Consider the following 13868-nt stretch of genomic DNA (forward strand, 5'->3'; position numbering starts at 1 on the left):
TACCTTTTAGGGTTTTTGTCTCCACAACTATAAAATTATAATTATTTTATTTAATTAATTCTTTCATGCACAATTAATTTTTTTTTAAATTAAAATATTATTTTATTGTTCTTTCATGCACTTTAAGTGAATTATTAAATTTACTTTATTTAATTTTCCACTAGACTTCGCTTTATTTAATTTATTAATTTTTAAATCACATGCACACTTTATTAAATATCTTTGCTAAGTTCACATAATTTATCTTTTTAATTAATTTCCTATATTTTAAACTCATTCATGCGAACTTAAATCTTTTTCATAATTTAATATCTTTCTCCTTTTAATATATTTTTTGAACGTTTAATTTGATAAATATTTACTAACTTAAATAACAATAATATTTAGCATTTATTTAAAAATGAACTCTAAATATATTATTATTAAATAAAATAAATATTATCACGTTCTAAATTTAATCTTATAGCTATTATCTTCAAATTCAATTCTTTTTATTTAATTCATTTCTCAATTAATTAAATATAATTAAATATTAAAATGACATAATAATTTTTCATTAAATTAAATCATTAATTTAATCTTTTAATTAGACTTAATTAATAGAAAATTCATCAAAGACTCACAAAACAACATACACACAAAATACTCACGGGTTTAAAAAGGGTAGACAGTCTGTTACGAGTCCTCCTTGCAGGACAAGTATTTTAGGCTATGGCTAGGATTGGACCAATCAATAAATAAAAATACAAATTTATCATTACAAATCTAAATTTTGAAAAAGAAAGAAAAATATAAATATAAAATATCATTCTTATAATATTATATCAATAAAATCCAGGCATTATGAAATATATATATGTGTGTGTATAAGAAAAATTATTAAAAAAAATTGATATCACAAATTAAAATAAATAAACATGACATATATGTTTCACTTAAGTAATATTATATAATAAAATTTCTATTATATATAATCTACACATGACAAAATTACAAAAATCACAAAACAAAGATTAAACAAGTGCATATTGTGGATTAGTACTTGCCTTTAGCTTTAATATAAAAATAATTTTATTTTAATAAATTTAATATAGTTTATAAAATATTTTAATTAATAAAAATATTAGATAATTATATTTTTCTATAATGATATTAATTATAATTATAATTTTATTTATAAATATAATTATTAATATATGTGTTCTATTGTATCTATGTCATTTCATAATATTATATTATAAATATATTAAACTATGAAAATAATAATATTTCTATAATAATAATATATAATATTATTTCTTAAAATATTATATAATATATGAAAGATATTTTTAGTATTTTTAATTGAATGACAAATATTATATTATAAAAAATTACAATATTAAAATGATTTAAAAAAAATCAAATCATTTACATTAAAAAAGTATTAAACATTAATGAATCACCTTAATAAAAACTAATTCTTAAAATTTTTTTGTTTTACAATCCACTCGAGCTATATGAATTCAACCAATCAAATCTTAGGAAAATAATTTCTTAAAATTGTAATGTTAACAATCAAAAATTCGTTCCATAGAAAAATTTAAAATTAATTAATTTTTAAGTCTTAGAAACCAAAAAATTTAATCACTTGTTAAAACATAAAATCTGAAAAGTATAATTAACCTACAAGTACTAAAAAAACACAAATTTAAGAAAATAATAATGAATTTTAAAAATATATACAAATTTCACCTAATTAATATAATATCAATAAAACTCAAACATTTAAAAAACATTAATACTGAATTTAGTGCATATAAGTTCTACAAGTATTTTTCTCATAAAATATAAAATAAAAATATAACAAAATAGAAATTCTAAGTTTAGGACGATTGAAGCTAAAAGAAAAACCTCTTTCAACACGGAGTGTGCTCTCAAGCTGGTATGCAATCGGAGTAAGAAGTTATTAGGGCACGGGCAGAAGTTCGTTAGAGGATTGCATCAGCAACCTGCATTTCCACATACCTAACATGATGGCTGTCAAGAGAAAAGCGGAGGATGATCTCCTCACCAGTCCTCTGCACAAGAAGCACCAAGAAGAAGAGCAACAGCATGAACAGGAGGGCACTGTCGCTTGTCTCCACGACGTTTCCTACCCAGAAGGTTATATACCCTTGCCCAAGGTACCCACTTCTTCAAAGCCTGCCAAGGACTATTCTTTCAAGCTCGACCCCTTCCAGAGTGAAGCTATCCAGTGCTTGGAGCACGGCGAGTCTGTTCTGGTTTGCATCTTTACTATCCTCTGTTAGCATTGCAATTTTGAAATTACCAGGACAAGATTTTTTGTTTGGAATAATCGAGTGGCAAGAATTAAAATTGATAATTATTCTTCTAGGCTTTCATGTGATATTTAAGATTCACTTGTCGTACTTCCCAGTAAGATTATGGCATGCAGAAAATAATATTACAGGACATCAGGTATATGTAATGAGTGACAGTATCCAGTAGTTAAGCTTAGTGATAGGTGGAATAATGCCTCATGCCTAGATACTGAATTTGAATTTCAAATTTTGTACTTGATTGAATGATAGCATTCAGGTTTTTTTAACTAGCTATTTTATCAACATCTCTACCCTTTGTGATAACCTACTCACTACTGTCTCCACCTTTGTGGCTCCTGCTGTTTTCTATTCTGTTTTTGGTTCTTCCTTTTGTTGAGCTTGTATAGGATTCTACTTGAACTTTTTTTGTAAATTGATGTATTTTGAGTCACGAGTCAAATATTCATCAACCTTAATTGCAGTAGTATTTGGCCAGGCAAAGTAAAACTTGTAAAACCTAGTAATTGTCCAAATGAAAATCATGATGTTTAATGATTGTTCTGTTGAAATTAACTCAGACACATTGAACGTAAGTAGAATAAAGGAACTTACAAAAAATTATTATGCATGCCTGATATAGTAGGAAACAATGAAGATCACATAAATTTTTTGAAACCACTGACTGATGGTTAACTTCTAAGTTACCGATGCTAGTTCTGATGCTGATGCGGGTGCGGGGTGCTGATGCGCAATTTTTTTATTTTTATTTTTTAAAGGATTTTGGATGTGTTTGGGTGTGTCCATATATAATTTTTCTAAATATATATGTATGTATGTATCTATCTACCTACTATAATTTATGTATGCAAAGAAATGCAAGAAATATACAAAAATAAACCATTCCATAGCATGATACTTCACCTTTGATAGTTCAAATTGAAATAACAGTAATATAAGTTAATAACTAATAGTCTAATTTAGTAGATTACTCAAGTTCAAGATTCCAATGTAATTTGAATTACAAAATCAAAAGATAGTTCATGATTCAATGTTGATCAATGAAGAGTCAAGGCTCAAGATTCACAAATCAAATTCAGTCAATTAGAATCATAAGGATTCTCACAAAAATCCGCATTCTCATCATCTTCTTCTGCTGCAAGACTTGCAAGTTCATTTGAACCAAACATGGTTCCACTTGTGCTAGATGCATGGGCAAAAAGGAGCAAAAATATAATGAAAAAAATCAATTAAACACATGTTTTTTTAATTTTAAATTCACTTAAGTGACTGGACGTTGAAAAAGTCCGGATGTTCTCTAGTGTAAAGTTTCTGCAAATTCTGCTATAAATCAGACTGAGATAATGCCTTTCTATATTGCTGAAGATGGTCTTAAATGTACAAACCTGTATATGAAGTGTAACTAATAATATAATAATTATTCTGGAAATATTCTTATCCCTGCAATAAATCATACAAGGCAGTAATGTAGAGGAGCAGATTTAATTGTATCTTGTGTGTCCTCTATCCTCATTTTTACCTTATCTTTATATTACATTCAAGAGGCATGTCCTTAGAAAGGACATGACTCCTCCCAAGTCGGCCCAATATAAAGTAGGGATTATCTTGCCAAGATTGGTGTCTTCAAGGCAATATAATTATGAAATAACCCTTACTATAAAGGGCACTAATCCCGATATTGTACTGTGGCAATTTGTCAAATAATTTGCAAACACGCTCTGATACCACTGAGATATCCCCGGCAGGATTATCACCAAAATACTAAAACTTCAAGGGTTTGACATTTCGTCAAACAATTAGCAATCAAACTCTGATACAAGTAAATGGTTCTGATTTGAAGAACTACTAAAATTACCCCAACTGAGGTACAACAATTTATCAAATGCCAACTTTATTTGCTAAATTAAACAACTTGCAAATGCTATAGTTAATTAGATGCACTTGGCAAGAGAAGAATCGATACTGAAATACTGATTGAGACTTTGTTTTTTCTGCTTCAACCCCAACCATCACTGTTCCTCAAGCCGATGAATCTAAACATACCGGACATACTCTATCTAGAAAACATAGGCTGGTGCCCACCAATTTGACCACTCTTCTGTCACAATTTTCCAATGTTGGTGCCGATGCTAGCTGGTTCTAAATCTGGTCAGCCTCTGTAATGTTCAAGCAAAATTGACCTGAAGTTTATACTCCGCCAAACCTCCAGCACTTCCACTTTTAACAACTGTGTCGTTTTCCATATAGATAGCACCATCTGCATATTCAAGTTCCCCCAGACGGCGTATCACCCATTAAGCAGTAACTTTTAGAGGCCCATCCACAACATTTCGAATGGCTCAATGACCCCCATTCTGGCAAGATAAAGCTTACTTGGATTCATAAAGACTACAAACCATTCGTTGTCATTTCCAATACTCCCATCTCATCAATTGACCCAAAACGATTTTTGACAGCTCTCAAAGGCGATTTGATGATAAGTCATCTCCCGTCATGTATAAAACTACATCCACAATATGCTCTAAAATGCGTGGCCCAGCTATATCTCCTGTCTTTGTCACATGACCAACTAAAATATTGGAATCTGTATGCTCTTTGCAAACCGTAACAGAGCTGTTGATCCGACCTGCGGTTATGGATGGTTACTTCCAGACTAAAACCCGAATCAGAATTGAACTTGCCAAATATCCACCTTAAATTGTGTAGGGTTCAGAACAGTGGTATGTTGCGCGATACAGTTGCCACCGTGTGGAGTCACCCGTGTGAAAGTCCCATTCCCAATCTTTTCGCTAAGAGATGATTCCGGCCCTTTGGAATCCAATACACCAACAATACGTATGTGCATCTTACATGATGAACCCGTAACACTGCTAATGAGGGCGGCCTTTGCGATTTGGAGGATTCCAACTTCTTTAACTCGCGTTGACCTGTTTCCAACTTGGTATCCGCAATCTGTCGGATTTGCTATATGGTTCTCAAGCCGTTGGATCCAAGTTATATCTGCTCTCATCAGACTTTTTGCTGCCGCAGGATATTGTGTGCGAGTTAACAGGATTCTGCAACTTGTGATTGGAGCTGGAGCTTGACAGACCAGATTTGATCCACCTGATATTAAAAACCTTGTGCCCTGAGTCGTGCGTGATATGGAGCGTGATTGAGAAATGTTGCCCGTCTGCTAATGGTGATTTCAGCTTCGGAAGTTCTGGAGTTGTCCGTGAAAATTCGTCAAACTTGGCTGCTTCCTCAACTCGATAATCGCTTAGTTAAAACCCTTCTTAATTAGCAACCGAACTTCTTCTGAAACTTGTCCCGATACCTAATTCCTCAATTCTGCCCTTGACTTGAATCAGATCCTTCAAAGGATAGTGATGCAAGAATCACAAATTGGCCTTAATCCACAAATAGATGCCCTGATGAAATGATTGAATGTCACCTCCAATCTGCAATAATTCAGATGATATTTCACACCCTCAAAATTGCGTACCGATTGAGAGTTATCGTTCTCAACGACCAGTTGTGACAATTGTAGAAACCCTAGGTTCCACAATGCACCCGTGATTGAATCACAATCTGAAATCAAAAGAGAGATAAACAACTGCTTGATTCGAATGGAGCCCCGGGGTGCCTATTTATTCTTTTCTCTCCATCCTCTCCAGAGACTTCTAGAACATTTTTGATCTTATCCCTCAAGTGACTTTATTAAATATTTTTATAATCCAAGTCACTTTATTAAATATAAAGTTATCTTTTAATATTTATTTATTTAATTAAAATAATTAATTAGTCGTCCTTAAAATATTCATTATTTTAGACAACCAGATTAATTAAATTAATTAAATCGAACTGTCACCAAAAATGGGGACATGATAGTCCGCCCTTCCTGAAATTGCTTGTCCCCAAGCAATGGCTGAACCATGAACCAATCAGTCTGCCTGGATCCCAAATGTAAATCTGTGTATCATCCCAATCCGCATCATACTCCTGTGGAGAAATCATCAATACTAGTAACTGAGAAACTGTACTCAACATCCAAACAATTGACACTTCTGATGAAATCATTTGAAAACCAACTGTAGATGCCGGTAGAAGAAAACATTCTGCGGAACTCAAGCCAACTGAAACATCAACTCTATCAAAACTCAAGCCCCTGTCAAAAAGACACCTGCACCCAACTGCATTGTAGATATGACAACAGCCATAGGTACCTGAATCATTGCCATCAAATCCAATCTCTGAAAAACTGCTCCGGGTGTGTCGATGCTGCAGGCTGAGTAACTTGCTACTACCAATTTTATTTTCAAAAGATGGTGCCAATCTATCCCCTAATGGATGGTAAGAAACTGGAGCCAATCTACATTTGCGTGAAATAAAATCTTCTATCCTTGTGTCAAAAGAAAAATGATGAGCGTACCCTACCGTATAATGCCGGTAAGAACCTCCAAATTCTGCTGCTAGCTCATCATCACTGAACTGGTGATCAACATATGGCTCCAATCTCTGACTCCGAGTGACTGTAGGTCGGATAGGTCCCTGTGCACTCTGCTCAACAAACCCCTCCTCGAAATCCCCGTGAGGTAGCATAGTAGAAAGGACCCCTATAATCTTCTCAACCAATTTGCAAATAACACTAGTATCATGGATGAGAACACCTTCTGTCACTTCATGCGAGTCCAAATGAACACATGCACTGTCCAACAAATACTCCATAAACGATTCAGTGCAGTAAAAATTATATGAAGAAACATTTACATACTCCCCTTTACACCACAACGGGTCCTCCTGTAAGGGTGGCGTATTCAACTGTACCACACTATCAACTATCTGAGACTGGTATCCCAAACTCATTAGGACCAGCTACTACCAAATCCTGAATATGTGTGTCAGCCTCAACAATATGCTCCTTAGTAGCAACTGCGGAAGTGTACTTACCATCAACCATCTCAACAGACAAATGAACTGGGTTTGGGGCTGGTTTTGACCGCAAATGCTCCAACTCCACGGTCACCTCTTTTAACTGAAGTTGCGACTTTTGTAGATCTCGCTGTGTGTCCTCTAAAACCTCAGTAGTCGCTATGAGCTCCTGGGAAAGCTCGCTCACCTCTTCTTCACGCCACTCAACCAAGTGATCACGGTCAGCTACCAATCGTAAATAATCCTGCTTCAAAATCCGAACAGCTTCACTCAAGGCATGAATCTCTGCCAAAGAAAAATAACCACCGCTGGACTCATCTATCATAGAAGTACCCCAACCAGTAACGGTCAACAACTGACGAGCAGTATCAAAATGCTCACAAGCGATAGCAATGTCTTGTTCACTAACTTTCAACTGGCTAATCACATGATGGCTCTGGCTAAACTGTCTTCCACAAACCTTCTCTGTCATATTGTCTAAAGGAGTATCTTCAAAGTTACTGGTTTCCAGAATATTGTCATCCATATCTTGTGAATCCTCTCCAAAACTCATATCCTCATCCGGAGTGTCAAAATCTATAGAACTGCTGTTAAACTCCCCTGTACCCAAAGAATTTGTCAAGGAAGCTGAGTCTACAAAACTGTTCACTTCATCCTCCTGGATGTTATCAAGGTCGAAACGATCCTGGGATTCATCTGTACACACTGTCAAATATGAAAAATCTTCAACACCTTCCAGCAAGAACGGTTGTCTGCATATATGAACCAAGCCCAACAACGGTGCATAAAAACTAATACCCATATCGGATAAGCTGCTGGCACAAGGAAAAACAACACCGTGTATTCTGCTAATCAAATCCATGATAGTACTCAAACAATCATGGCTATCATAAAGTGCTAAAGATCTTCGGTTGACGGAATCCCAAATGCTGCTGAAACATTCCCGAATCCATATGCAAGAAACAACTGGTAACTCAAGCAAACTACTTACCTGAGTAATGTGACCAATACCAGCTAACTTCATATATCTGTTTGATATCGTCTTCTCATTATCAGCAACCACATATGAACAGCCTACTGCAGAAAACTGAGTGTCAGACGTGCCAGATGAAATTAAGCTTAGCTCCATGCCATGCTCATTCCCATGTTTCTCCCAGTCCAGTAATGCCAAAGTTGCTCGAGTGTCTTCAAGCTCGCAAGAAAGCTTGACAACTTCCTCCTCCTTCCCCCTCAAGGCATCTGAATAATCTTTGGTAAGGCTAAGAAGATGGTCACGGTCTGATAGAAGATGTAAATAGCTCAACTTCATCTTTCCCATTCCTTCACCAATTGCATGTAAGTCACAGCAAGAAGAATTTGCCTGAACTCCCTTATGTCTTCCTTGTAACTGAATCATCTGGATGTGCTCTTCTATCATCTCCCGCATCCTGTCATGATGAGATAAAGAAGACACAATACTATCTTTGCTTACCTTCAGCTGGTTGGACAAATCATGTGAAGTACTGCCATTCTCATCCTCATGTGACGAAGCATCTAACTGAGCCTGGTACTCTCTCTCAGCAAAATCATGAATACGCCGTGTTTTCTCATCTCTACCTGGTACCTCACCATCAACATCCTTATCATCATCTGAACTCACTTCACTGTAAACATTGACTGTCGGAACCAAACCACTTTGAGTATCTGAGACATCACCCTTGGGAAACCTGTATACAACTGTCTCAATTGAAGTATCAAGTTGACAGTTACTATCCATCAGCGTAATATCCTTCACCACTTCTTCCTGTGACCGAACTGAAGCCTCTGACTGGTTGCACACTTGTTCCTCGAATTCCTCATTAAGGTTCCTAGTAACATCTCTCATTGTATCAGTCAACGCTTTGTGAGAAGATTTGACAAAACGAAATCCAGTTGATTTATTCACCTTAGCTGGGACGGACAGCCTGTCAATCATATGGTGGTGCTTAACCAACAGTTCAGACATGTTATGTTTGATTTTTCTGAGCTCATCCTGAATGCCTGAATAGTCCTCCTTTCCACAATTCCGACTCTGAATACTGTGTCTATTACTTGTCCGAGATTGTGTCCTTGGAGACTTTGTGTTGTACCTGTACATCTTGGTTGAAGTAGAGTGCTGATTACTCATGTAAGTCGGTTCTCACCCCACAGGATGGCAAGAAAACCGCTCTGATACCACTGAAATAACCCTTACTATAAAGGGCACTAATCCCGATATTGTACTGTGGCAATTCGTCAAATAATTTGCAAACACGCTCTGATACCACTGAGATATCCCCGGCAGGATTATCACCAAAATACTAAAACTTCAAGGGTTTGACATTTCGTCAAACAATTAGCAATCAAACTCTGATACAAGTAAATGGTTCTGATTTGAAGAACTACTAAAATTACCCCAACTGAGGTACAACAATTTATCAAATGCCAACTTTATTTGCTAAATTAAACAACTTGCAAATGCTATAGTTAATTAGATGCACCTGGCAAGAGAAGAATCGATATTGAAATACTGATTGAGACTTTGTTTTTTCTGCTTCAACCCCAACCATCACTGTTCCTCAAGCCGATGAATCTAAACATACCGGACATACTCTATCTAGAAAACATAGGCTGGTGCCCACCAATTTGACCACTCTTCTGTCACAATTTTCCAATGTTGGTGCCGATGCTAGCTGGTTCTAAATCTGGTCAGCCTCTGTAATGTTCAAGCAAAATTGACCTGAAGTTTATACTCCGCCAAACCTCCAACACTTCCACTTTTAACAACTGTGTCGTTTTCCATATAGATAGCACCATCTGCATATTCAAGTTCCCCCAGACGGCGTATCACCCATTAAGCAGTAACTTTTAGAGGCCCATCCACAACATTTCGAATGGCTCAATGACCCCCATTCTGCAAGATAAAGCTTACTTGGATTCATAAAGACTACAAACCATTCGTTGTCATTTCCAATACTTCCATCTCATCAATTGACCCAAAACGATTTTTGACAGCTCTCAAAGGCGATTTGATGATAAGTCATCTCCCGTCATGTATAAACTACATCCACAATATGCTCTAAAATGCGTGGCCCAGCTATATCTCCTGTCTTTGTCACATGACCAACTAAAATATTGGAATCTGTATGCTCTTTGCAAACCGTAACAGAGCTGTTGATTCGACCTGCGGTTATGGATGGTTACTTCCAGACTAAAACCCGAATCAGAATTGAACTTGCCAAATATCCACCTTAAATTGTGTAGGGTTCGGAACAGTGGTATGCTGCGCGATACAGTTGCCACCGTGTGGAGTCACCCGTGTGAAAGTCCCATTCCCAATCTTTTCGCTAAGAGATGATTCCGGCCCTTTGGAATCCAATACACCAACAATACGTATGTGCATCTTACATGATGAACCCGTAACACTGCTAATGAGGGCGGCCTTTGCGATTTGGAGGATTCCAACTTCTTTAACTCGCCCTGACCTGTTTCCAACTTGGTATCCGCAATCTGTCGGATTTGCTATATGGTTCTCAAGCCGTTGGATCCAAGTTATATCTGCTCTCATCAGACTTTTTGCTGCCGCAGGATATTGTGTGTGAGTTAACAGGATTCCGCAACTTGTGATTGGAGCTGGAGCTTGACAGACCAGATCTGATCCACCTGATATTAAAAACCTTGTGCCCTGAGTCGTGCGTGATATGGAGCGTGATTGAGAAATGTTGCCCGTCTGCTAATGGTGATTTCAGCTTCGGAAGTTCTGGAGTTGTCCGCGAAAATTCGTCAAACTTGGCTGCTTCCTCAACTCGATAATCGCTTAGTTAAAACCCTTCTTAATTAGCAACCGAACTTCTTCTGAAACTTGTCCTGATACCTAATTCCTCAATTCTGCCCTTGACCTGAATCAGATCCTTCAAAGGATAGCGATGCAAGAACCACAAATTGGCCTTAATCCACAAATAGATGCCCTGATGAAATGACTGAATGTCACCTCCAATCTGCAATAATTCAGATGATATTTCACACCCTCAAAATTGCGTACCGATTGAGAGTTATCGTTCTCAACGGCCAGTTGTGACAATTGTAGAAACCCTAGGTTCCACAATGTACCCGTGATTGAATCACAATCTGAAATAAAAAAAGAGATAAACAACTGCTTGATTCGAATGGAGCCCCGGGGTGCCTATTTATTCTTTTCTCTCCATCCTCTCCAGAGACTTCTAGAACATTTTTGATCTTATCCCTCAAGTGACTTTATTAAATATTTTTATAATCCAAGTCACTTTATTAAATATAAAGTTATCTTTTAATATTTATTTATTTAATTAAAATAATTAATTAGTCGTCCTTAAAATATTCATTATTTTAGACAACCAGATTAATTAAATTAATTAAATCGAACTGTCACCAAAAATGGGGACATGACAAATTAGTTAGTAAAGATACTAACTAAAACTATGCAAAAGAACATTATAATATCTTCCCAAGATAGACGCCGATTAGGTTAGATTATATAAGAGGCCAATCCTTTCATAAGGAACTTCATGCTTTATTAGATCTTGAATGATTTACAATCAGAGCAATATTATTATCAAAGTTACAGAATTAACACTCGCTCTTAACTTGATAATCATACTGAGAGATAACATATCTAACACCATCAATTAAGACGAATAAGCATAGATTGATACTCTATATCTATTTGAATCTTCTAAGCATGTGATATCATTAAACACATGATATTGTGTCATATTGCTATACTTGTGATATGACTTATCACTTAAAATTGTGATAATAGTATTGCATGGAATGCAATATATAGGATAAAATCTAGAGAATGATTAAATTCTTCATTTATCCAAGTTGTGACTCATAGGTACTGGCAGGCATATATCACAATATCCTGAGTTCAGATCTACCAGTACATAGGATAAAATCCGGAGAATGATTAAATTCTTCCTTTATCCAAGTTGTGACTCATAGGCATAGAAATGGCTACGTCACAATGTGATTTTGAACTCATCTAGATGTGACAATAGTTCTCTACTGTTTAGTACATTATCTAATAGATCGTCATCTCTCATAATGTCTTTTATACAAGTGTTCATTATCTCAAAGATCGTCACTTCATAGATAATGAATACAAATGGTGAAGCCCATAACAGTCAACCATAACAGTCAATAGCCTGACAATAATAAATTTAATTCAAAAATATTAATAATTAAAGAATACAAATGTATTACAATTGAACCATACCAAGTCTTTTCCTGAAGTGATCTATCTTCACTCGAGAGAGAGGTTTGGTAAGAATATCTGCTGTGTGATCTGCAGTTCAAATGTATTCTAATTTTACAATATTCCTGTCTACCATATCTCTTACATAATGGTAAGAAATTTCAATGTGCTTGGACCTATCATGGAAAATTGGACTCACAAAAAGCTTGATGGAACTCTGATTATCACAATGAGTAATAGTAGGATTCATGGGTTGACCAAATAATCCCACAAGTAACTTTCTAAGCCAACCTACTTCCTGAGAGGCCATTGCTGCAACAATGTATTCAACTTCTGTGGAACTTTGTGCTACTGATGCTTGCTTTCTGCATATCCAAGATATCATGGCTAAGCCTAAATTGAAACAACATCCTGAAGTGCTTTTCCTATCAATAACACTTCCAACCTAATCTAAGTCTGTGTACCCATGTAGGTCCAAGTCAACTTTCTCATACTTGAGCCCAAGGTTAAGAGTGCCTTATAAGTATCTCATGATGTGTTTGACTGCAACTAGGTGAATCTCCTTTGGCTCACACATTAACTGACTTAAAGCATTAACAACATAGCAAATATCAAGTCTTGTATTTACCAAGTACATAAGAGTCCCAATCATCTGTCTGTAAAGATTAAAATCTATGGAGGGTGATTCTGCTGCTGCTTCCTTAAGTTTATGTAGATTAGTCTTCATTGGAGAAGACATAGGCCTGCAATTCCACATTCCAAATCTCTTCAAGATGTCTAATGTATACTTTCCTTGATTAAGTATGATGCCGTCAGAATTCTACCATACTTTCAGTCTTAGGAAATAGTGGACTCCTAAATCTTTCATTTCAAATTCTCTGATTAGATCTTTCTTGCATTGATCTATAAGATGATCATCACCTGTTATTAGTAAATCATCAACATATAGTATCATTATTATCATATCTTCTTTATCCTTTTTATAATAGAGATTTGGATCAGCTTCATTCTTAGAGAATCCTAAATTGGAGAGATACCTATCAATTCTTTCATACCATACCCTTGGAGCCTGTTTAAGCCCATACAGAGCTTTCTTGAGCCTGCAAACAAAGACTTTAGGGTTATGAGTTTCAAATCCTTCAGGTTGTTCCAAATATACCTCGTTTGTAATCTTTCCATTCAAAAACGCTGTTTTCACATCCATTTGATGTACTTTCCATCCTTTTGATACTGCAATAGCTGGGACTGCCCTAACAGAGGTGTATCTGGTAATTGGAGCAAAGGTTTCTTCATAATCAATTCCCTCCTTCTAAGAGAATCCCCTAGCTACAAATCTAGCTTTATAGTTTTCAATGCTATTGTTAGCAACATGCTTGATTTTAAATATCCACTTAGTAGAAACA

The 13868-nt window shown here is 35.7% G+C and overlaps 1 protein-coding gene across 1 annotated transcript in view; it reads left to right on the plus strand.

Annotated features, from left to right (window-relative positions):
• Positions 1–1861: 1861 nt before the first annotated feature.
• The window catches only part of MTR4 (RNA helicase, ATP-dependent, SK12/DOB1 protein), a 134978-nt gene continuing 122971 nt past the window's right edge, over positions 1862–13868 (plus strand). The window contains exon 1 of the mRNA XM_089820382.1: positions 1862–2264. Coding sequence (XP_089676508.1) covers positions 2013–2264 — 252 coding nt within the window. The 5' untranslated portion in view covers positions 1862–2012. The remainder of the gene's footprint in view (positions 2265–13868) is intronic.

The sequence above is a fragment of the Cupressus sempervirens genome, chromosome 3 (genome assembly GCF_028749045.1).
Source record: "Cupressus sempervirens isolate cs-2001-9-10 chromosome 3, ASM2874904v1, whole genome shotgun sequence".
Classification (NCBI taxonomy): Eukaryota; Viridiplantae; Streptophyta; class Pinopsida; order Cupressales; family Cupressaceae; genus Cupressus; species Cupressus sempervirens.